This window comes from Euwallacea fornicatus, chromosome 5 (assembly GCF_040115645.1).
Source record: "Euwallacea fornicatus isolate EFF26 chromosome 5, ASM4011564v1, whole genome shotgun sequence".
Lineage (NCBI taxonomy): Eukaryota > Metazoa > Arthropoda > Insecta > Coleoptera > Curculionidae > Euwallacea > Euwallacea fornicatus.
This window is the reverse complement of record NC_089545.1, coordinates 5,347,453-5,372,367: the sequence shown is the minus strand read 5'-3', so window position 1 is coordinate 5,372,367 and position 24,915 is coordinate 5,347,453. Positions and strand designations below refer to the sequence as shown.

Below are 24,915 nucleotides of genomic sequence, written 5' to 3'. Positions count from 1 at the left end.
TATCAGACTCTTTCTTAAAGGTACCTTAGCCTAAAACGGTGCTCCCAAAGCCCTCGAAAACGGAACCTTTCAAAACAGGCAAAAACTATCGTTAGACAAATTAATGGAGAACTACAAACACAGATTATTTCATGTCTATGTAGTCCCTAGTTAAAAATTGTCAAACTTTTCCTTTAAGGTATTTTGGCCTAAAAAAAGTGCTCCAAAAGCCTCCGAAAACGTAGGAACCGAAGAAACTTTACAAATCGCTTTTTGTAAAATTGCTTATTGCTCCTTATCCATTTCCAAGAATTATTTCCCTACACACTCGATTTATTATGTACAACGTGTTCCTACTCCTAAGCTTTCTATCAAATAAATAAATAAATAAGGCAATAAGGTACATGAAACTGAAATTGTTGACTTATTGGGTGGTCGCCCTTCCGGTATAACAACTTTCGTTATAACGGCGCGTCAAGTCATCCACGTGTTTGCCGGAGTTTCCCGCAGTAAGAAGCGCTGAATGCAGTCTTGAGGCCAGCCAGCACATGAGGAACGCCGCCATAAAAAGCAAACACCCCAAAACGGCTGCAATAGCCTGCAAAAAAAACTATAAAAATCTCCCTAATTAATTTTTCACCTAACTTACCAAGAAAGTGCTACAGCTGCTTTCGATCGCCGAGGCTTTGTCGAAAAACTCTCTAGGCATCAAAACTGTATACTCCAAGTTACCGTTGATTTTCTTGAAGTGCGTAGCGTTGAAGCGCTGCACAGCATCCTCAGGAGGACTATCGGCGATTTCCACAATATCAGCAGTCTCCCGCCGCTTTCTGCGGCCATGACCTGCAGGATCGAATAAATCCAGACAAAAATCCGGCTGACAATCCACGGCTTCCATGCAAGCCTTGATTTGTGAGTGAATCCATAAGGTGGAACGCTCCTTCATGGTACTGAGGAGGAATGCTTCGAAATCGAGGAAAACTTCGTTGTGACTTTCACGGTATCGGGCGGGCTGATGGGGGATGATTGACTCGAAGTCTCGATTACGACAACTACAGAACAAATGTACATTTGAACATTTCGGATAAATCGCTATGAGATTTTAGCTTTACAAAAAGACTGTCGCGAACGTGAAATATACATTCAGAATTGCTGACCGATTGCATGAATTTCTCTACCCCCCGCCAAAACATCCAGAGAAATAGAAGTATTTGCAGTTATTTACTTACAAACGGGAGCGCTATTTTGTCGAAAACCCGTTTTGTCTTGCACGCTTCACAACACCAAAAAATCGCCTGGATCCGCGGTTTCATGACTGCCCCGCAATTACTACATATGCGAGGTGTACGGTACCCGAAGGGGAAAGGCCCATTTCAGCAGCATATTAAATAATATGGTTATTTTAATTCTCATCATTATATATTACACTCATGATTAATGTAGCTGTACCTTGTGATGCAACATTATGGATTTATATAGGGCATGAAAATGTCTATTTGAAGACTACTAAAGCGGAGTTGTTGATGATTAAAAATCGCTTAATTTTTGCCGGAGCGGATCTCAAGGAAATGCAAATTACATCTCACGGATCGCGATTTTTCAGGACCGAATCGAATTAACGTGTTCCGCGTATGCAACTGTGTCAACTCGATAGTTAACAGAGTGCGACGCTGGTAACAGGATACGTATGAATGAGAGACAAAAAAACAACAACAAATCAGGGGGCGAAGGCAGGAACTTACCCGTCTTTGACTAGGGCGACGCTGCCGTGCATATGGGGATCGTCCGAATTGGGGGAGACAGTCACCTCCATCAATTTCACGTACTTCCAGGCAGATTCTGGGTTAATACGCGCGCGCAGCTGCAGTTTTGTACCTGTATAAAATATCTCTTAAACTCAGAATATCCACAAAAAATCCCGCTTACCGATGGGAACTGCCTGGTCTACCGGCAGCTCATTGGTGCCCGACACATTGTTAATTTTAGCTGCAGGCGCCTCCTTATACAACGCCACTTCATATTCTAACCTGCCGGGGTTCTCCTCGACCACTCCCGATACCCTCGCCGCATGGGAACTGCAAATAATATCATTCTTCGTTCCACAAAACAATTACGAAATTTCACAATAAACACTCACAAACTGCCAGCGAACCCAGCTGCCTTATTTTCAATCACGGTAGGCTCGGGGGGTTTGCACATGATGATCAACTCTTGATCCGATTGCATGACTACCCCAGGAAACTGAGGGAACCACACTCGCACGTGCACAAAACCCTAAAATCGTCCTCAGACCTCACGCTCTCTTCATTACCGATAAACTTACGTTTTTCTTCAACACTCCACACCGTCCAAAATCAGTGATTTTCAAATTATACTTCAGCCCTGTATTATCAGTTTGATCGGGCCGTATCTGGCAGAGGGGATCTATGGCGGGATCCACAGCTCTATCGTCTGCGAACAGCGGATGGCCCTTGAATCCTTCGGGCTTCCGCAGCTTCGCCAAAATCGAGTCTTTGGTGCTGCCCAAGTTGCTGACCGCGAATGTGCACTGGATCTCGGTAACTGCAATATGAGACTTGATGAATAGTCGCTAAAATAAAGGGTTCCTTCTTGAGGCTTCAAAAAAGCTGTACCTTCATAGTCTTGGGCTTCTATTGTAGTCTGAAACAATTAAAACACAGCCGTTAATGGGTTTTTAATGAGCGCGTGATTTTTTAAATTGATAATGATATTGAAGTAGGTGAGGGTCAACGATGGCACTCATGGCGTGATTAATGGATGCTAATGCTGGTGAAAAGAAGCGAAAAATTATAATAATGTTGTGGGTTTCTTGGAAGAGTTTTTTATTTGTACAAACGCTGCACCATTTTTAAGTTCGAATTGAAGAAAATTCATTAAATAAAGTCAATTTATCATTAAGAAATGAGGTTTTCGACGGAAACAATTCGGAATCGACGTCATTTTTTCATAAATGATGACACAAGAAAAGATGATCGTTCATTAACCATTTAGTTCAGTAATCGCGATCAAGTGACAGGGCGCGAATGCGCGATATGCCATTAGCCTGCAGCTATTAACACTAGGTGGCGTTTTAGAGCATGCCCTTTTTTGGAGAGTTTTCGAAGACGTTCTAGATCCACGCTCTCGTGGTAGAAAATGCTGATTTTCTATAAAAATAAGCAAAATGCCATTTTGACTTATTGGTTTTTATTTTGGATAGAATTCCTCGGTTTTTGGGAAAAAGCAAAAATTCTTAAAATTCAATTTGAAAATATCAACAATGAAGAGATTGTCACGAATGTACATAAAATGACGATTTCCTTATTAACAACCCAAATAAGCGCCGCTTTCATGAAAATTCTTTCGCGTCCCTTTAATTAATATTTCCGCTGTTTTACAGTTGAAATTAATGCGCATAATAGTAATGGTGCTGCTGGTACAAGAGACTCTTCCACTCTTGACATCGTTGTTAACAACGAACGCTTTTTATTGCAAAAGCGAATGTGGGAAAAGGAATGTTTTAATTGTTACAGATAAGGCCGTAAACGTTTACACGCTTGAACTAACGGTTTCACTGTTATAACACCCGGGGTAGTCCTCTTATTAGTGCTGTATAAGGGTACTTTAAATATTTATGTTTTTTATGGCACAGAGCAAATACAATCTTCTAATCAAATACCGGGCAGGAACAGAGAACCGCCTCTGGGAACTACATACTCGGCCAACTAACGAGGCAGCTCGAGGGTCTATCATTAACAATCGTCATCAAGATTATGAAATCGGACTAAAGACGTGCGTTAACAGTAAAAGTAAACTGTAACTCACCATAAAAAGCAGAATAATGCGCGAAACAGTAAACAAGCCGATCTCGATGTAGCATTACCGCCACTAGAGTTCGTTTTTCAGCGGAAAATTCGACCATCAGGGGAAACTCAATCCCGGAACTGTGCGGCTATAATGAGGGCTCTTCATGGTCCAGTTAGACCTTTTAAAATTCCCTCTTGAATGGCTTAATTAGAGTATCTATACATCTGGCCAAGAGCGCACTTAAAGGAGGAATGCGCTCTAGATACAAATTAGACGGGTTCTCGATTAGAGGAGAAATTGCGCCTTTGAGGCCTCTTAATGGGACAATCGCATGCCGCCAGTTCATTAATCTGCGGGTACTATATCGCTTTTGACATAATTAGGCGCTAATGGTTCGTAATAACATAATAAAGCTCGTGCGAAATTAAATTAGAAGATAAATGTTGAAAATTAGCGGTTTGCGAATTTAAATATTAACATTAGATGGCACCACTGTTTTAACGTGACTGATTTTTGGAAACGCTGGATAATGACTACATTAGCGTTGACTCTCATGTGGACTTTGCGGACAATGCACAGACTAAAGGCGTTTTAGAGTTCGAACTCATGTATATATTGTGGACGATTCTTGCATTTTTTTCGGCCTTTTGCGAAGAAGGCGGATAAACAGTTGCGTTACACTTCGATAAGTGCAAGCCACTTTAAAACCACTAAACCGAAACGAAGTGAATGAAATGTATACGGGTAAGTTCGTACAATCGCCGGCAGTGACCGGGGGCGGTCAGTAAGCAGGTTACTCGGACAAATCGACTGTGAAATTGCCGGATTTTTCCGGTATCTTAAAGCTCGCGACACCGTGCTTTAGAGGCGATTTTCTACTCATAAACGAGACTAAAACAAACACGCAACTGCGAGAATGAGCATAATAGACGTGAACAAACACGACGATTCTTCATATCCGTGTTAATGTGCAGATTTGTAATTATTATTCATAATCGATCGAGGTTACAAGTCGAGGAATGCCTATATAAAAACGTTATGGTATCGTACCAACATCTGTGCGCATTACATATCACATCCGTATAAGGAGAAGATGGATTTTTGCACTCTAATCATTGAAATAATTCACCGTAATTTTTCCTGTATAGGTGTGCCCGATTTCTTCTAGGTGAAGATGAAAAATGAGCATTAATTAATTGACAATGTATCCGGTTTTGACGCTGATGTGAAAGCCCAAATCAAGACCGTTAGAATGATGCTTCTTTTAGATAATATTCAATAGCTGGAAAGGAACAAAATTCAAATTTATACCTATCGTTAACCCACATTTTCAGCCACAATTTCTTTTTTTTTTTTTGTTAACCAAATTCACAGCCCGTCAGTGTGTAATAAGTGATGAATTTCATAGAAAACTCAGTGGCTTCTTCAGGTCGAGTACTGGCCTTTGTTTTCGCTAAAACTAATCCACTTTTTTCGTTTTCATTCAAATTCGAGAAGAATCGTCGGTGAACGGTTACTTTTTTCTTTGTAGTCTAATCAAATTTTTGCCGCAAGAAACTCGATTTCAGTGGTTTCTGCGTGTCACTTTCGCAGATTTAACCACTGTCAAAACGTCGCTTTGTGACTAAGCGGAGCCGGTGAATTGGGTAAGAAAGCCGTAGTCACAGGCGGCAAATTCCTATCCTAAATGTACTCTTAGATTATTAAATATCTAGGAAGATTTTGTGACAAAAAATTGAAAATCGCAAATATTCTCCCTCAAAAAAAATCAAAACAAAATGCACAGTGATGAAACTCCCATCGACGATTAACCGTGGACAAAATTCGCAGCCAACAACAATTCACAGGAACTACAAATAATGCACAATCCAAAGGAACTTACCGTAAATAAAATCAGCAGGAGCACGCGCAACTTGTTTCCGAACATTTTACGCCACTGCGTGTCCATTATTATCCTTCGAAATTGTCTATAAACCGATTCAGCCTCACGGCATTTTTCAACTCGAAACCGGCGTCAAAACATTGCCTCAAAGAGAGCCCGATGGCACCAGGCGTTACTGACTGACTGACTTCAGACTCTTTCCGCGTTTTTCCGGATTCGGTGGTACCAGTAATCATTAGGTGGTACGTCACGGCCCGGTTATCACAGGCGAAGAGCCTTCGCAGGTACTGTTAGATACCACCACCATCGACGTTGTGCTTTTCAATTAGATGTGTGTAGAAGACGTAGCGCTCAATCAAATCAGAACATCGATAGTGCATGTTAGATAGCGGACCATCGATGTTCTGAATGATGTATGAAACGAACACGTAGTTTTCTATAGAGCACGAAAGTAAAATGTCGATGGTGGCTTGTAAAGTGATTTCTGGAGTAGAGGCGATCAAATAAACTTCAATATAACTACAACATTTTGTATTACATCAAAAACTAAAGCCTTGAAGTGTATCTCCTATTAAAATTAGCCAAAGATTGGGAAGCATACAGTTTCCTGCTGACCTCAGTCCTAGTGACTAGCTTAAGATCTTCCAAAAACTGATCGAAGGCCTGCACCTTGTACCTAGGGCTACTGTGGCTGCGCAGCACTCTTTCCGCCCAGGTTTGAGCTCTTGGAATGTTTCTTCGATACCCTACAATGCATGTCCAGTTGCGCACACCCTGTATATATATTTAGCACGATACAGACCTTTCCTGCGGCTCTCTACAGCCGCCAAAACGTCCTCATAGTAACTCTTTCGGTAGTCGTATATGCAATTGTATTGGAGATATTTCGGCCTAGAAAAATTGTCTTTAGTTATGGATAAATCATAATTGGGACGTAACGTCATCCAGGGGAATTATTTAAGATTAGGCGATTTTCAGTTAGGATTAGATGTAGCATCATCTAGGGTCTGATGAACGAAGGAAACACAACAAAATATAAATAATTTATTTATTTTAACCCTACTCAAGCATAAATCTCAATACAGTATGCTGTAGTATCTCTTGCAGATGTAATTTTTGCCGTGATGCAGCTGGAACTTGCCGCTAAATTTAGTTTCTTCGACCAGTCGCTTGTCTTGCAGCTTAAGCCTGAAGGCCTGCAACGTGTCCTTGGTGCAAGATCGCAGCACCCGTTCCGCCCACGTCTGCGCCACTGGAATATCTCGCGTTATTCCCCTGTTTCTCTTGTCAAGGAAGTCTATGACGTCGTCATAGTAGTTGCGCCGATAGTCAGTGAGGTACTTGTAGGGCAGGAATTTTGGCCTAAAAAACACGATAGCTGAAAACTGGCAGGAACAGAAACTGAATTTCAGTATTGACTTTGTGCTTTTTAATACAAAATGAAATTTCTCGTTTTAATTAACGCGCCCCAATATTTGCATTTTTTTTGTGGATTTGAAGCGCTAATTGTGCGCGTGTGGTTTTATTAATAGATAATTAGATTGCCTTTGTTTTATTGCCGCCAGATGAGGCCAGGAAGGCACTACGTTTTACCGCATCGTTCGAGTGATTCGCTAATAATTGCACAACTGGCGCTAAACGATGAAAATGAGTAGGATTTCGGCATAAACACATCGAGAGAGAAAAACACGAAACATATACGTACCTTGTCCAAATTATTCTTCATTCTGGGTTGCAACTACATACAAGTGGAACAGACGAACTTTTCAAATGCAGTATACAAGGCGACGCAAAAAATCTAAATGGCAACCTTGTATTTGGCATTTAAATAGTACACAGTTGAATGTAGGACAATACACAAATGGAGCGCCCTTTGCGTGATTGTTAAACCAAGACATCAAATATCCGACTACGTGGCTTGAGGTGTCTCAAACTGGTAAAAAAAGCGTCTAAAAAAGGGAATCAAATTAGTGCCTCGGATGCTCTTTTGCGGTTTGGCAACGTCGCTAATATAAAAATTGCAAAAATGCCTACAAAAAGGCTATCTGCACATTTTTCAATTCTGCTTTGTGCGAAAAAAAATTATTCTGGAAAATGAAAAAAATATATGGCAACGTCGAGAAATATATGTTGGGGAATTCTGCAAAAAATATAAATAAAAAGAAGCAAGTTAAATGGTCGGAAACCAAAAATATTTAAAAATATTTAAAAATATTCAAAAACGTGGCAAATACGAAGCTTGGCAACACCTCAAAATAATCGATTTTGACTTAGGTTATTTTTGATATAATCATTTTTCAATGACCAAAAAGCAAATTTTTTTAATGGATCGCCTTCTGTATTTTTACATATTTAAAAGCTACATATCACAAGTTTCACTTCAGATGCACTCATACATTTGCCTATCTTTAACCGTTTTTTAACTTTCAGAGCCTCAAACGAACAAATTTATCAAGAATTGAAAGTTCCACAATAAGTACCTTGCGACGGTCGAAAAAACGATTTCCAAATTAAACCACTCTATATATTTACCCTTGCGACGTTGCCACATATACTGTAAATCAAAAAAGTACGAAGCCTGGATCAGGATAGCCTCAGTACCACCACCAAAAAACATGTCTCGTGCGCGTATTTTTAGATCCGATTAAGGCGTGCAACCCGGGTCTAACTGAACAAGATTGATGTCGCTGTCTCAAGCCAATAACTCGTTGAAATAGGCGAGGCAAGACGATCTGCTAAACCGGGAAAAAGACTCACATTGACGAAACATAAACCGTCTTACCTAATCCAGTGTTTGAAGAGCAACAACTTGTCCGGATCCAAATATTCGTCAGCAGCTTCTACGGGTTCCACCCCTTTCGCTACCGGATCTTCTGCAGGAGCATCGCCGCTAGGAGCGGCATCGGCCGCGGGGGCGGCAACGGAGGCAGCAGGTGAAGCCGCAACGGGTTCGGGCTCGGGTTCGTCAGCTGCGGAGAGCCAGTCTGCACCGTCGTCATCCATTTTTCTGAAAAAAACTCAATTTGAAATTTTTTTTCGATCGGCATAAAATCTTGCCAAATTTTAACGTTAGGAGATTCATAAGTTACAGAAATTTTTCCTTATTGGAACCTCACGAATACTCACCCTCAAGGAGATGCCTAATTTTTCAAATTCGGACCTGCCCACGACTGAGCCTCCGCTGAAATTTTTAAACTTTATAAACCCACCACAATGACGTAGTAATTGGCAAAGCCTTTATTTGGCCCATAGACAAGATCCTGACCAACACAACCACCTAGCTTTTGCATGAAAAATCTCTTTCGTTTTAACAATCAGTTTGAACTATTGGGCTGTCGTCCGTACATTACGTAATACACGGCCGGAAAATAGCAAATGTCACGAATTCTATTGCTCTAAAATTACCACTCGACTCACCTTGGTAATAATTACACACCACTTAGTCCACCGACGAACAATTGAATGTCCGGCAGCGGAATTTATTTGGGGAACAATCCAACTTGGCCCCTCCACCCTGAAGTGCATGTCTATCCCGGTTTTAGCCTCTCTCTCTCTCTCTGTTCCTCTCTCTTTCTCTCTCTCTCTCTCGCTCTCTATGTTTCTCCTGGGGGAGTTAGAATTAAAGGGCATGATGCAGAAAAGGGGAAGATTTATTTGAAAAACTTTAATAGCCATCAACTTGAGATTTTCGATAATTTAATGAGCTCACCTATATGTACATACATGTTTATACAATAACGTTATCTTTTCTTCTTTAGAGCATGTATTTATTGCGTGTCACCACTTGAATGGGTCAGGTGGTTATCTTCTCTGGATGATAGTTTTTAATTAATAACTGAAAATATTTGGCAATTTCTATTGAAACCAAGTTCGAATTTCCCGTCATATACTCATCGTTTGATTACCTCTATCGCTGGTCGATTGAACCATGTGACGTGGGCCTCTCTTCATCGGATTTTCAATCTAATTTCAGCGAAATATAGAATGAAAACTCTCCGTAATTTTTTATGTCGCGTGCGATTTCCATTAATTAATGAACTTAGGAAATTCGGTCACATTTCCAAGAACTGATTCAAAATAATGAAAAAAAATAGGTTAACTGAAGCAGTAGCGGAGGGCCCTAAATGTGAAGTTTTTTATTTTTCAACCCAATATGCCGTCATTTCAGGGAACGATCGATGGAAGAGTAGAACAAAGTTTGATTTACGGCAGTTTCAGGTACATTTTTGACGATGTTTAGTCAGTCATTGATATATTTTAAACAAATATTTTGCAATAAATTTGCATGGTACATAATACTGAAAATTATTATGTGCATCTTGAAAATTCCATTGGTAATTTTACCTTCATTTGTAACGTTAATTGAGAGTGTTTTGATGCTTGATAGGACCGAATTTGGAACGTTTTTGTACATTTTTTTCGAAATTCTTCACACCCTTGCTGCGAGACATTTCCACTTTAAACTGAATATTACCTATGGCATCATTGGAAGGATCTTTGTTGCGTGACAGAGCTGGATTTAGGACATTTTCTTAATTTTTGACATACTCTACACTTATAGTTTTTGAGACATTTGCGACGGTCAAAATTCTGTCAATTACTAGACGATACATACAGAGATCACTGACGCAATTCTCCAGAGATAACAAAAATATTTTCAGTTTATTCTTCTTTTTGTACTGACGTACAGACGCGTGTAATTAGTACGTGTCTATCGATGTTCCTTTGATTTTTTTAATGCCAACATTCGCAAGGATATTGGCACAGGTACAGAAAAGTATTTCGGTACGAGTCAATAATAAAGCTGTACGTGCGTGTATTGACATTGGATACAATTAAATTAAATATTAAAATGCATGCATAGACCAAAACAATTATTCCCCTGTCAACAACAATACTGGCTACGTCCCTGGATCGCGTCCATAAATTAAATCTTTGAGTCGAAACTAACTACTTACGATCCACTAATTATAAAGGGTATTATTTGCTTTAGCTATTTAATTTATGTCGGCTATGGCAAGCGCCCAAGTGCAATTTGTTTCAATTACTAATTTATTGTCAAGATTTTTAGGCAGTGCGATCATTTTTTATTTTTAATAAATTACCCAGAACTTCCAAAAAATTCAAACCATCTCAACAAAATCGGTCTCATAGATTACTCAGAATTAGGCTTAGTAAATGCGTTCTAGGAAATAAATCTCAGAAAGTCACATCAGACCTCTGGTTAGATTAGATTAAAAGTTCTACAACATCTGAGTTTTAAACCGAAACCACTTATTGTCTCATTATTTACACTTCTTCTTAAGTCTAATCAGTTCAATTTATCTCTCGCGAAAATCAGTATAAAAATCCTGTAGGCAAAACAATTTTACCACAATCAGAAAATGTGCCTCCTATTAACAACTGCAGGTCTGCTTTTGGCCTTCTCCCTAGGCTCCGCCAATGCGGTTTGCCGTAAGTAGACATTCTATATTCAAAAATGAAAAAACAAACATAATTTTTTATACTCAGAACCTGGGATTGTCGGCAACATAACTTACAACTTCAACAATACACTGGTATGGAAAACTCCTGCCAATCCTAATAACTGCACAATAACATCCTACGTCGTCTTTGTCACTGACAACGAAGATAACACTAAATATCAATTTGAAACGAATGGAACCATCTTAAACTACACCTTCTCCAACTTTCTGGAAATTTGCAAGAGCTACACATTTGAGGTGCACGCTCTTACCAAGGAGTATGTTCTAGGGCCGTCGGAACTTTATAATGCAACAATTGTTCCTATGCAAAGTAGGTATTGGGGACGATAATCGACCATCATTGATTTTACGTAATTCTAGATTTAAATCTGACTTTGTCTGCCCTTAATGTGACTACCAATGCCTCAAACAATGAAGTCAACTTAACATGGTACCTACTCGACACTCAGACCTCAAAATGTATCTCGTACTACAGGGTAGTTTATTGGGATAAAAAAAACACCCCCAAGGACAACTACGTGCATAACACCTCCTTTTCGTTGAAGAACGATATTCCTTGTAAGAACTACACTGTGCAAGTGAACGCTATTGTCACTAATCCTATTATGGACGGGCCTATCTCTGAGTGTACGGTGCAGATCCCTCAGAAAGGTATGGAAACCGATGTAAATTCATAATCAACACGTGCAGAAGCACGTTATACGTCTGCTTAAGTGACATAACACGTGAAGTTGAGGACGATATTTCATACGTTCCTACAAGGAAGTAAATGACAGGGCTATCAAACAAGGTCTATTTTAATGGGGTTTCACACAAGACTGTCCCAATCACATATTAAATTGTCGTGTGCAAGATTTGCAGCATCTTGAGGTATGTTCAATACTCAGAAACGCATTTTACCTAAAAGAAAAACGCCGATATACCATAACAGAACGATAAGAAATTAATTCACTGACAAACGGCGCCGCCATTTTAAAATTTAATTTCGAAGGAAGTTGGCGAGATGTCGCGCAAGAGTCGCAGAGTTCGAGCAATTAATTTCTTTTGACACTCGAGCTTGTCACGTGATACACTTAAGACAGCTCTTAGAGGTATCGTATTATATACTCGTTAATGCGCTGTAAACGGAAGTTCAGAATTATACGAAAATTTTAATTGACAAAAATCATCATCGACAATAAATATGCCTTGAGTTGAGAATATTAAAATTCCTTGAAGTTAGCTTGAAAAATTGTCCACAAATTTAATGAAATTAACCGCTCTCAAAATACGTCGTTCCATCGCTTAGCCCCAGCGAATCCAAGCTTGAGCTCCATTGCTACGTCTAACACCACAGTGCAGATGGTTTGGAAGGTGCAACCGCTTGCTGAGAACTGCTGTAACTTGACTGCTTTGAATATCTACACCCTAGGTAAGCTACTGGATTAGCTCGCCTGCATGATAAATCTTCGATTTTCAATCAACCAGGTGTGCCCGCCAACATCTCCCACGTCGTAGTACCCATAGTGGACAGTGATCCAAGGCCCAATGTCAACTTCACCTTGACAGGGCTAGACAGGGCCCACGTTTATACCAGTTTGGTCAATGTGCAGAACCACGCCGGCACGTCTGAAAACGTAACTGTAGTGTTCCAAACCGGAAATTGATTAATCATTAATTGAACCAATGAATTTTTTGATATTTATTTATTGATTGGATTAATAAACAAGTGTCTATGTACGTGAGAGTGCAAACAATGTCTATGAGCAAACAAGTCTCTTGCAGGAAAACTGAGTGATGGCAGCTAGGTTCCTTTGATAGTAAGGCCAGTTTCTAGCAAAGATACAGCAGGACCCGAGAACCTGATAATTTATGTGATGGAACTAAAGATTCCACCGTATGAGGCATAATTGCACATCAACTCAGTAGTGCAAATTCACCGTGAAATATTTCAATAAGTAAAGTAGGTGAGCGCCTATTACGGGGCATCATGCAATATTCAGATTAGTGGATATCGAGGAAGCAGAACGGAAGCATTATATGGACTTCGGTGATGATGCCCCCTTGTATTTGCCGCTGGGAATTTTTGCTGGCACAAAGACACATAAGGAGGGCATTTTTTTCAACTCTTCACACAATACGGGTTAAAAACATCTTCTCTATCGGTCAATACTTTCTTGTAATCAATTATCTTATCGTCCCCTTATTGACATGAAGCGATCATTATAAATCGGAGATTGGAACGCAACTGCTGCAGTAGCTCTAGCACCCAATATGAAGCGTTCGCAGGCCTTGACTCTGCTCTTGTTGCTTTTCAGTTTAGGCAGTTGTGGCAGATCTCAACGGTTCTGCAGTAAGTAATTAAGAAAATTATGTCAGAGGAACTCATTTTCTTGTGCAGATCCTGGTGCCGTACAAGACATCACCTTGGACAAAAGAAATTCCCTGCATTGGTCCACAGTGATCAACCCCCGCAATTGCTCACTTTCTGCCTATATCATCGACATCTTCGACTCGGAATTCAACACACAACTGCAGTTGCAGGCGGCAACAACAGTTTCAAAATTCGATGTAGGGTTTCTGGATATGTGCAAAAGCTATACATTCCAAATTCGTGCAATCACCAGTGAACGCGTCCTGGGACCCTCTGCCCGGGTCAAAGCCACCACGAAACCCTCTGCAGGTTCCCCATCAAATCCTTTTGTAGCGCAATAAATTTTTAAAAAATTCACGCAGACATGGACCTGAGGATCGACTACACGCGCATCACCAGCAACGCCACAGAGCTGAATATCGCCTGGCAAATTTCTAACTCTACTTATTCCAGATGTGTCTCCTCCTATAGGGTGATCTACTGGGACGGAGACGATACCCCAGTAGATGTCTACGTATCTGGAGGCAACTTTCAGCTGCCCAATCCAGTCCCCTGCATGGCCTATAAGGTGCAAGTGAACGCTATCGCTAGTTCTGACTTTGAGGGGCCCATGAAGGAGACAACTGTGACGGTGGCCCCCGTTGGTGAGCACTGATTAAGGCAATAACAAGGTTGACGTGAGGTATGTTTTTTTAACAGTCCCAAGCGCTCCCAAGCTGTTAGAAATGATAACAACCTCCACTGCGGTAAATTTGGTCTGGAAGGTACCTGCGTATACCGAGAACCGCTGTAACCTGACTGAATTGGATGTGGTGACCATTGGTCAGTTTTATGCTCTAGCAGAGCGCCAATAAGGTTTTTTCAATTTAGGAGAAGGCGTTACTAAAAAAATTGTAACAATATCGGACAGTCCTGCTAGGCCGCTGCTCAAGGTGACAGTAAAAGGTCTCTCCCCCGATAACGTGTATCAAAGCTTCGTCTCCTTGTGGAATACTGCGGGCTCCTCCAAGAACGTCACTGTTTCCTACCAAGCATCCGACGGGTTTCTCTTGAAATATAGCGCCGAATAGGCAGCTTTTATTATGTATCAATCTTTGGTTGTAGGCATTAAAAATGCAGAAAAAACAGTTCGTTACTCAATTATTACAACCATCATCAACCTAATTACGGATATAAAAACCATCAGTAAAGTGAGCACCATGGCGAAAGAGAGGTCCGAAAGACGCGCTATAGCAGCTCGAAACTACTGTTAAACAACTCACTTTACCGTAATTTCCATATCGCGTGGAATTTCGAGAAATAGCGTAAACTCCTGATAGGAATTATTAATCTAATTAGCGAGGATAATGAGGAAGAATCTTGAATAGCACTTTGCGTATATAGTCCGTTGCATGCCAATAGCGAAGGCACAAAACATCAACGGGACCTGGACAATGCCGATACATAAACGAGTAAAAAGACACGTTTTTTTCCAGTAAGTTGAATCTCAGCTGAGCTCCTGCAGCTTTGAATATACGAGGCAAGTGCCTCATTTTAGAGTTTCTATTTTAATTGAATTGGTACTATTGATTCCCATGAACGAAACTGTAACAGTGAAAATCCTGCAGGTAGAATCACGGTTCCAGAGTCTGAGACGCCCCCGAGAGATTTTACGAAGTGACCAATTACTTCAATATCTATTTACAAAGTGTATACAGACCAACAGCACATTGGCCTTGCCAAGGCTTGTTATTAAAGCAAATTTGAATTCACTTATCGAAGTAACTTAATGAATGAGCGCTAACGATAATGAACTTTCTTGGCGTCTATAGACGAAATCGATATCATTAGTGTCTAATAAGGAAAATTATTATAGGATTTGATTGAAGAAGGTCACAATTTCACATCGGGCCTAAATGCGCGTTGATATATTATTTCCATTAGTGACACGCTGACACCGTTTCTCCAAATCTGATCCTCACGTGCCAATTGATCAATCTCACATCGTGTCCAGCTTTAAGTGGAGACCAAAAACGATGATGAGTTTTTTTATTGGCTCATCATCGCCATAATGCTGATGGATGAACAAGAAATATTTTTATTTATTCTGAAGGGCCATATTTAAAGGAAAAGTTCTTTTCACTCCATATTCCTGGTTGTATCATGGGTAGTTATGAGTGACTCCCAGGAAAAAAACTGATTGCAGAGACTGGTGTCATCTTTTGTAATACACTGCAAACTCCTCTGTATCAGGTAAAGGACACTTAGAAAGCCGCTTTCACTTCGTATCCAAGTAATATATTGTAAAGAGGGTTGTGATGAGTCAAAATGAAGGTTTTTACTTTTTGCGATGATCCGTGCTAGCAATAATTAGTAAAAACTTGCTCTTAGTTGTTACGGGTGAAGAGAAAGCTAGCGCCATCTTCAAAACAATGATTCAAGTTGTCCAGGTTGCAACAGCGAGCTCACTGCTCGTATTTTAGATGTGCTACGCATTCACAGATGGTGCCCCAGTTGCGGTAAAAAACTGAACGCTAAATTTAAACACATTTTATTTAACTCCTGAAGACTATTTTTGATGATATCAACCGGGCAAATTGCCGTAATAATCACCTCATTGGCATTCAGCGCCGCTGTGCATTATCACCACTTATTATAGAAGTGTTGCTGATGAATACCAATGGGCATCACAGTGTGTGGAAAATTGATTAGCGCGTTTAAATACGCGTTTTATTGATAAACAACGCGATCGCCATGGGCTCCCAGACGCCAGAACTGATTACAATAATTAAGACCTCAATTAGGTTAATTTAAATATTTTATTGTTTATTGCAGCGCGGTCTTGGGAGGAATTGTTTTCAGCCTCGACTGCAATGGAGCAGTTACGGTTAATTCTCCCATTGCTTATTATGAATGAGCATGATTGGGGACGTGATAAACACACACACTGAGCACTTTGTTCGGGCAAAATTCCATCGTATCTTTAAGTCAACAACGAACGGGTAATCACTGATATTGACTTACACATGTCAGTTAACAAACATTTAATAAGATGGATTAGTTTATCTTTTAATACCTATTGCACTGCTGTTTAAACAGGCTGCTAAATCAAATACCTCTGTAGCTGTTGAATTGGGGAATTTTTTCCTTAATCAAGCACGGCAACGACTTAAATTAATTCATTAATTTCAATCTCGAAGTGCCGGATTAAGCGACTTAATCGAAACAACATTCCGGCACATTAGACTTTGCAATCGAGTTTCGTAGTTTGGAAAAGTTGCGGGTTTTATACACCGCAGGACGCGGCGGGTGTTGGATCGCGAGTTCTCTCTCTAGGTGTTAATTTTGAGCCGAAAAGAGCAAATTTACATTGAGAATTATTGCCTTTCCTTAGACAGGAGAAGTGACCAAATTCGGCCTTTTTTCAGCATTTAATTAGTATCGATGGCTATTTGGGGTTAACAGGGCATGGGCAAACTCTTACGCGGGGCAATAAGGGCCGATAAGGCTTAATGTGCTTTGAAGCGGACTTCACGTGTAAACAGGTCCAAAAATTTGAAATTATTATTTATACTTTTTAATCTGTGTTCGGGATATCCCGTAGTAAGTAACTCGATATGCGTTGTAAGTTATGTGTTTTAGCGGCTCAGAGCAACGATAAATCTGTCCTATATCATTATCGACCCGCCAGGAAATGGCCCCAGCAGTATATGGGATTTGCGTTTAATTTATTGCTATTAATCTGATGGGGAAGTCAGTAGGTCACAAATAAAAGGTTAAAAATCGCTTTTTAGGATTTTTAATCCATGAACGCTGGCGCCCGTTCTCAGTGTTGCTGCATACATCCATAACCGTGAAGGAGACGCGTGTAATGCGAATTTTTCTCATTGTTTTATGGATATTTAATTCGCTATATTAATTACTCCTCCCGTGTATCTACAAAGGATTTCCGCTAATATAGCTTTAGAATTAAATCCGTTCGCAGCTGTCGACAATTAAAATTTGATAAAAAGTCGAAAGGTTTCAATAGGAATTTAAACTAATTTTTGGCGCTTTTATGCACAGTAAACCCGGTTGAAGTCATATATCCTCTGTCATGGTGTTTAAACAGTGCTTAAGCCTTTGGAAAACGGTCCCCAAATCGAACCCCCTCGCGTTAAGCGTATGTGTCGGCACGCAAATCACCTCCCATTCTCTCAACTTGAAATCCAAGATTTAGACCCATGCTTGGGGCCTAATAAATCTCCGAAATAAGCCATTTTTACTTAATTTTATTGACCGTTTTGCGCGGAAAGTCTATTATTGGGGACTCAAAACCGGACGCGTGTGCTGCCCTTCACGCCGCCCAGCCATTCCTTTATTCACCCGTTTTATTCTCTGTTTTCATTGTAATTTCTACGAGACCGAATTATCCCTTTAACCTGTGTGACAGTCGCGCACCCCTTTATATCGGGGATTAGACTGATGATACGAGGGGAAACAGGGACGGATCCACTAAGACGTCGTATGAAATTGCAGTACTTGAAAAAGTAATAAAACAAATCATACAATATACATTAGCATCTCTCTGACGTCATTCGGGTGAAAGATTCGGGCGACTTCAGTTCCGTTTAATGGAATAATTTAGACGCAAAGTTGACACGTTAGTGTGCGATCTTCAAAAGTTTTGCAGGTGACGTGTCAAAATTTAAGAAGGGGTGACTTGCAGCTATGCAAACGGTTTTTTGATTGAATTCTTTTAATACCTTTGTTGCGCACATAAGCGGAAGTCAGCCATTTTACATACGATCTGTAATTGTTTTGTCGGTGAAACGTCAGTACTTCCTAAATTTCTAGTAAGTGCCACGATTTTGGTAGTTTATTTTAGAAATTCTTGAAAAGAAAGTGGTGTGCAGTATGTAGAAATGTGATAAAAACTTTTTTTGGTAGTTTTTCATGCTGTAAAATACAGCGAACACTTTATATTGGATGGGGCCCTCACACTGTCTGCCCCCGCATGTAAGTCTTATGTATTCATAGAAATTTTTTAATAGAAAGCGTAGACTTTGTGAGTATGGCTTCTCAAACTTAACTGGGTACAGTTGCTTGAACTCCATGCTTGCAAATGTTCTGAGCTCAAAGATTTTAAGTGATTGTGAGAATAATTTTCAAGTCCATCCCTGCGTGTCCCAATCACTCACAACTACTGCTCGTATCAAAGGGGCGTATTTCTTGTATAGAATGTCACTGGGGGGTGTCCCCTGCCCGCAGCTGCATGCATCAGACAATTAGCACGTGTCCCATTTTTTTGGCTATAAAAGCTTCTTTGCCAGTTTTTCTAATTTAACTTCGTAGCTGAGTGACGCAGATTAATTCGACGAAATATCTGGCATCAGTTTCCGACAGCAGCGTCTCTTTGTCCCAGTTTCAGTTTCAGCGAAGTGACACGCTGTTATTAATGAATATTCAGCCGGTATCATTCATCATCCCTTAGTTTCCATCATCCATTAGCGTTATCTATTCGGTTTTGCCACTGATGGGGTCCTTATTGTTTCGCTTTTAAGGCCCGCTCGCGTCGCGCATATGCGATAAGGTATTACTTTTATCGCAGAGTCAATTAAATTCTGACGGTTAATTTGGGTATTTATTTGCATGGTTCAAGCCCGTCTAATCTCTCCGTCCCGTGATTATTGGATATTGTTAATATAAGCTGTATCTAGATATTTTTCCGACCAATAATTAAATCTGGTAGAGGATGACAATTATTCCGGGTTATGGTTCGCGTCAACCACTTGTTGAAATCCGATCCCATTAAATCACCTAAACAAACAAACCCGTGCCGATGAGCAGAAGTAATACCCAAGACGTAAAACATGAAAACAAAAACATAAACCATTCAAAACAGGCATAAGCTAAATAAACACAGAATGGTTTATGCTGTTCTCCACTTGAAATTTATAATAAACATTCATGGGATTTTAATGGCTGCCGCGATCGCATGGGCGTAACGCCGCTTTTGCACAAAAAAATCACAATTAATTGCCTTATTGTTAATATTAACGCCAAAGTGAAAGAGTGTCTAGTCGAGTAGCCATGTATGGCGGCTGCACTCACACACACATACACGCTCACTTTCGCTTCAATTTCTCTCATGTTTGACCGCTACTTGAGGACGTTATTCAGGACAAAAATAAGGCGATTTGTCAGTTGACGCATTTCCGCCCCCAGCCACCCTTCGGAATTGCTTGGGGATGAACGGGTGTCGAGGGGCTAATGAAGTGTGCTGATTGAGTCGGTGCATCGGTGCGGAAATGTGATTTGTGATATACCCCGTATGTGGATGTCTGTTCGGTCGAATTAACCATTTTGAGTGGAGAACTCATGACAAATGCAACTTATCTTCAAGAAACCGAGGTGACACGAAATGATGAATCTTGGCAGAACCGGACTGTTTTCTTTCTTAATCGCCCGTTGTAGATGTGTCTGCGTCTGAGTGCGGCCCTGCCTGTCTTGACATAGCTGTGTTTAATATATCGGCGATCGACGAATGTAAAAAATGTACATATTCTAATCGAGCTTGACACGTTAATCTCCATTTGAGTGATGGGACATTGTTTAGGCTTTTTATCAGATTTATTTTCCGACCACGTCGCTCTGAGTTTGATAGGAAAACGTTACAAACGTTCTGTTTAGTCCGCAGCTTTTATTTCCTCGATCGCCTCGATGAATTTTCAGTTCCACACTCTGGTCATTTTGACATTTGTCGACGACTTCCTTGGCTGGAAAATTTCCTTTATGTTTTCTGTAGAAGAACATAGAAGCGCATATGACAAAAAGGAAATTAGACTTTGCTATTGGCCCATTTTCATCCAAAGAACCTTTAAAATGAGCACTTTTAGTTTTGTGAGAATCAAGAATTGTCGCCTTTGCCATTAAGAAGATATGAAAATCACAGTTTTCGGCTTATGTTCTTAAAAACTGTCCCAGTTGGGTCCTATACGTCGGAAAAATTTAGCATATGTCTCCTTGAAGAACCACCAAAAATGCTGGCGCTATGGTAAAGGACAGCCTTGGACTCTGACCACTTTTAATACATTTTCGATAAAGGATTTAAATCTATTTATCTATAAAAAAACGCCAAAAGCAGCGTGACAGTAGTTGTTTTGTCATAAATTAAGGCCCCTGTAACAGATAGTATTTATATCTTTTTTGTGCTTTCTGAAGCGCCTCAACATTACAAATAAAACCACATAAAGCTTGTTTTAAAACAGTAAAGTATTTAATGAAATCGTATACGTCTTGAAGCATACATACAGTTTACATTTAACCTCTAGAAACCTACTGTACACACATGTAGTAATATGCTTGAATATAAAAAAGAACGGAAACTGTACAACATATTTATAGAAAAATATAATACAAAACTAAACATTATCATTTTGTGCTGCTGCTCATTATTCCATAAAATGAAATTGACATTACAACTCAGTATGTATAAGAATGGTTCAAAGCCCTACATCAGCAACGCAGAACGAAAGGAAAACCTTTGATATGTCCTCCCTACCACACCCAACAATATCTTCGTTTGCTTTAACGTGCACTTATACACAGAGGCTATATACATCGAAGAGGACGTGGGAGCAGGACCGAAAGTGCCGTCTTTGCGCAACACTTCGTTTTCAGGCCTCCTCGCACGCGAGATTAAATAGACAGCGGTCTAATAAGTACAAAAACTGATTAATAATTTATATAATTGTTATGAATATCACGGTATTATGCAGTCATCCCAATCGCACATACTGCCCACAGAGCCTGTACGCACCCTGTGGGTTTCCACATGGATGGTCCCCAGTTTCACCTCTCATTCTCTCTTTCTTACACCAGACTATACAACTTACGAAGTAATTACGTATATGTTCATCACGTTTCAGTTTTATAGTACTTTTTGTACACGAAACCCCATCAGGGGGCGTAAACTCCACAAACCTCCCACTCTCAGGCCTCCCGGTAAACTGAGATTTTCCTAATAAATCAGCGCCAGTTTACTCAAACTCCTGTTTATTTCTCGGCGTTGGAAATAGTTTAGTTTAAATAACGCAGAGTTTACGAGAGCGAGGGCTTTTTTAGAGCCCACCTTCATATATTGAACGTCCTGAAGGCGCAATAGGTACCATCTCGGCAGGTACGGAGTGGCTCAAAAAACGTGTTCTAAACCAGCCGCTTTGGCAGTCGAAGGTGCGGCGGAGCACGTAAATTCTTGTTTTATTTACAGAAGGAATTACATTTCAACTAACACAGGCGACAAAATTTCACCTATAGGAGTCTGGTTTATTGCCAACTGAGGAAAGCAAGAAATGAGCCTGTTTTAGCTTTGAATATACTGAGTTAATTCGAGACCATGGTTGGAAAATATTATATTCTTTTGAAAAAACTGATAAACGAGTTATAGACCATCCGGAATATCAGTAAACTCTGCTTGATTTTTTTAAAATAGTTTTTCGGCCACTCCGTGAATCGATAAATCCTTACAATCACCCTGTATATTCACAGCTTAACTCCGATGAAATAAAAGCTACATTACCGCTATCATCGACAAATAAATACGAAACTGTGCCCCCCCCCCTCACTCTTCTATATACACAACTTCCCGGATTCGGCTCCAAATGCGCCACTTCATTTCCGTATTCCTAACCTAACAAACGGCAAGTAGTGTCCGGTAGATGGCACTGTAATCGACTAGAGAGCTGTGACGGCCGGTTGCCGTCCGCGCCCGCGCACTCAAATGGGCCCGTAGTTGCTCAGAGACTGCCCCGTAGAGGGCGCAGTCGCATGGTTGACCACGACAGGGGCGGACCCATCGTTTACTTGTCATACGTGGCTCAAGGGCGGCTGTTTGAGGACGTGGTGGTGCAGATGGTGTTGGCTAGCTGAAGCAACGCTACCCGTGGGGCCTAGTAGAGAGGCACTACCAGGGCCGGCTATCAGATATTGAGGGGGCGGGGGTTTGCCTGTGCGGTTTTTGATAAGCACTGCATTCGCCCCTGACAAGTCCGGCCGACCAAATAGACGTTTCCAGAGTCTTCTCCATGAGTCTAGTGTCTTTCCCGACCAAATCCAGACGCCACTGGTGATGCCCACTGCCAGGGCCATGAAATATTTGAGCATTAAAACCGAGTATAAGGGTTTAGGTTTAGGGACGTTGGAGCAGGAGCAGGCGAGAGATTTCAACCACTCTGCGTGAAAGGCGTTTTCGTAGAGATGACATCCGATCACTATAGTAGCAGGCACCGTGTATAGAACACTAAAAATTCCTATGCGAATCATCAGTTTCTCCAGTTTGTCCGCTTTGGATCCAGCCCCCGCGCCCCCTTGCTTCTTTATAACATTTCGGATCCGGAACAGCGACACGAAGCCTGCTAGCAAAAAGCTTGTACCCAAGATCAAATAAATCACCAAAGGGCCCAGGACAAATGTTTGTAAATTCTCAGTGTTCATGTTGCCCACATAACACACTCCAGACACTGGATCTCCGTCCACAGCTCCGCTCAGTAGCACCCCTAAAGTCTGTAAAGTGGGGATCAGCCAGGCCACTATATGGAAACACTGCGCATAACTGGCGATCGCCTCATTGCCCCACTTCAAGCCAGCAGCGAGGAACCACGTGAGCGACAAGATCACCCACCAAATTGAGGAAGCCATGCCGAAAAAGTAGACCAACAGAAACACCATGGTGCACCAACTGGGTCCGGTCGAAGAATATCTGATGCTTGCACCCTCGCAGGCCACCACCTCGTGTCCGAAACCCACTCGCGTAAGGTACCCCACCGATACGAGGAAATAACACGCAGAGAGGAAGACGATGGGTCTCTCAGGGTATTTGAACCGTTCGGTTTCGATGAAAAAGGTGATAAGTGTCATCAGCGTAGAAACGGCGCAGAGTCCCGACCATAGACTGATCCAAATCGAGGCGAACTCCTTCTCCTCCGGGGTGAAGAACGGTTCCTTGCAAGGGAAGGCACAATTTGGGACGCCGGCCACGTTTCGGTCGCCGCGTAGGCTCGGATTCGTTTCGGTCCCCAGGGAGACTAGTGGTGTTTGACATTGGCAGCTACAAACAAAGAAATAACAATTAAAACTGAGGAAATCACTTGAAAAAAATAAATTATAGTCAGAGTCACAAAGATCCACACAGCACGAAACTTGGCAACGCCGCTCTCGGCTTTTGTTCCAATTATGTCAACTTTATTTGGACTGCAAAAATTGCCAGTTTGTTAAGCCGTGCGGCAGCTGCGCACAACTTTTTAACGATTAACTACTTTTTTTGAGAAGAGAAAATTATGAGTTGTATTACCTGCACTCGTTTGGCGTGCTTCCTTTTGTTTTTGCGGTGCCTCCTTGGGGATTTTCGCAGTTTTTTGACCCGGGTTTGCACGGTTTCAACGGCTTCCTACCTCCCGGTCTAGGAGTAGAGGAGGTATTGTGTGTCGGTTGATCCATGCACAAAATCTCGCCCCCCTGCCTAGGAAATTGGTCGCACTCCATGCGTTCGGGCCATTGGAACCCATATTGAGTCATTATGGGCTCACACCCCTCCCTAGCTCTACGACACAGATCCCTACATGGGGGCAACGGCTTCGAATATTCCGGGAGACATATGGGGGCGTACATGGAGCAGAGGAAAAACTTGAGGTCCGGCGAGCACTTGATTTCCACCAGGGGCCAGAATTGATGCACTTCCAACCCCGCTTCGTCTTGAGATTCGTGGTTCAGTTCATTGGGCATACGGGTCATGTTGTATCCGATGCCCAGGCACATGGGGATAGTGATTTCCTCGCACTTGCCCTCGCCGTCCAAGGAGGAAATCACGGAGGCCACAAGGGGGGATACCAGAAAAGCTGCCAAGTAGCAGATTAAAAGCGACGTCGCCATTTTGTGACTGCGGATACGTCTGGATGAGCGTCGGTTTAGTGGTGATGGTGTCGTGACGACATGCTTCCAAGGAAAGTATGGTCAGACTGTTGCGTCATCTGAAATAAATGGAGAACTACACTGTATAGGATGATAAATGCGAGCGCGGATTCTGCGAGATATTCCCGAGACTACCTACAGTTTTTTAGTGAGAAGAATCAATAAATTTCGAGTGGTACATGGCACGAAATGGCCTCGCGTTAACGAGCTTCAGAATGAATGAGCACGGCAAACGTGCCCACGACACGCAAATCAGATGGGCACATAAATGGGGTTCTATGGTTTAACGTAACGATAAATTTCACAACCAAAAAAACTGTCTATTAATTAGCATCTGTATGAAGAACGTAACATTAGTGGCAGACCATGACGTGGCGCCACCTGTTAGACACCTTCGTAAGTTGTAATAAAAAAAAAATCTGTTCCAAACATTAACTCGTTAGATGGAGCCATGGTGCACGGGTTCGTTCTTCCGTGTTGTG

The 24,915-nt window shown here is 41.3% G+C and overlaps 5 protein-coding genes across 12 annotated transcripts in view; 2 read left to right on the top strand and 3 right to left on the bottom strand.

The window, feature by feature from the left end:
- Nucleotides 1–4: 4 nt before the first annotated feature.
- LOC136339516 (uncharacterized) lies at nucleotides 5–5,943 on the bottom strand. 2 transcript variants are annotated; one of them, XM_066282844.1, is made up of 8 exons: nucleotides 3,805–5,127; nucleotides 2,613–2,640; nucleotides 2,303–2,541; nucleotides 2,117–2,253; nucleotides 1,906–2,054; nucleotides 1,722–1,854; nucleotides 629–1,031; nucleotides 5–577 (listed from the first exon to the last, which is right to left on the bottom strand). In XM_066282844.1, the coding sequence occupies exons 1-8, from the start codon at nucleotides 3,805–3,807 to the stop codon at nucleotides 404–406; spliced, it is 1,266 nt and encodes a 421-aa protein (XP_066138941.1). In that variant the 5' UTR covers nucleotides 3,808–5,127; the 3' UTR covers nucleotides 5–403. The 2 variants fall into 2 exon arrangements, with proteins under 2 accessions (XP_066138941.1, XP_066138940.1); XM_066282843.1 differs by lacking the exon at nucleotides 3,805–5,127 and adding an exon at nucleotides 5,669–5,943 and having other exon boundaries at nucleotides 7–577.
- Nucleotides 5,944–6,184: 241 nt separating this feature from the next.
- On the bottom strand, nucleotides 6,185–9,239 carry fln (flightin). 4 transcript variants are annotated; one of them, XM_066282858.1, is made up of 5 exons: nucleotides 9,086–9,143; nucleotides 8,795–8,849; nucleotides 8,451–8,675; nucleotides 6,471–6,559; nucleotides 6,185–6,414 (listed from the first exon to the last, which is right to left on the bottom strand). In XM_066282858.1, the coding sequence occupies exons 3-5, from the start codon at nucleotides 8,669–8,671 to the stop codon at nucleotides 6,215–6,217; spliced, it is 510 nt and encodes a 169-aa protein (XP_066138955.1). In that variant the 5' UTR covers nucleotides 8,672–8,675; nucleotides 8,795–8,849; nucleotides 9,086–9,143; the 3' UTR covers nucleotides 6,185–6,214. The 4 variants fall into 4 exon arrangements, with proteins under 4 accessions (XP_066138955.1, XP_066138958.1, XP_066138956.1 ...); XM_066282861.1 differs by lacking the exon at nucleotides 8,795–8,849 and having other exon boundaries at nucleotides 9,086–9,239; XM_066282859.1 differs by lacking the exon at nucleotides 9,086–9,143 and having other exon boundaries at nucleotides 8,795–9,020.
- A 1,724-nt stretch (nucleotides 9,240–10,963) lies between these two features.
- Nucleotides 10,964–12,873, top strand: LOC136339520 (titin-like). The gene is made up of 5 exons (XM_066282848.1): nucleotides 10,964–11,122; nucleotides 11,180–11,464; nucleotides 11,515–11,805; nucleotides 12,443–12,565; nucleotides 12,622–12,873. Exons 1-5 carry the CDS (start codon nucleotides 11,053–11,055, stop codon nucleotides 12,798–12,800), a joined length of 948 nt encoding a protein of 315 aa, XP_066138945.1. The 5' UTR covers nucleotides 10,964–11,052; the 3' UTR covers nucleotides 12,801–12,873.
- A 137-nt stretch (nucleotides 12,874–13,010) lies between these two features.
- On the top strand, nucleotides 13,011–14,634 carry LOC136339519 (uncharacterized). The gene is made up of 5 exons (XM_066282847.1): nucleotides 13,011–13,486; nucleotides 13,535–13,816; nucleotides 13,870–14,151; nucleotides 14,207–14,329; nucleotides 14,378–14,634. The coding sequence occupies exons 1-5, from the start codon at nucleotides 13,408–13,410 to the stop codon at nucleotides 14,575–14,577; spliced, it is 966 nt and encodes a 321-aa protein (XP_066138944.1). The 5' UTR covers nucleotides 13,011–13,407; the 3' UTR covers nucleotides 14,578–14,634.
- Nucleotides 14,635–20,722: 6,088 nt separating this feature from the next.
- The window catches only part of fz2 (frizzled 2), a 36,138-nt gene continuing 31,945 nt past the window's right edge, over nucleotides 20,723–24,915 (bottom strand). For all 4 annotated transcript variants that reach the window (XM_066282830.1, XM_066282829.1, XM_066282831.1 and 1 more), the window contains 2 exons: nucleotides 23,817–24,492; nucleotides 20,723–23,573 (listed from right to left, as the gene is read on the bottom strand). In XM_066282830.1, coding sequence (XP_066138927.1) covers nucleotides 22,334–23,573; nucleotides 23,817–24,394 — 1,818 coding nt within the window. In that variant the 5' untranslated portion in view covers nucleotides 24,395–24,492 and the 3' untranslated portion in view covers nucleotides 20,723–22,333. The remainder of the gene's footprint in view (nucleotides 23,574–23,816; nucleotides 24,493–24,915) is intronic.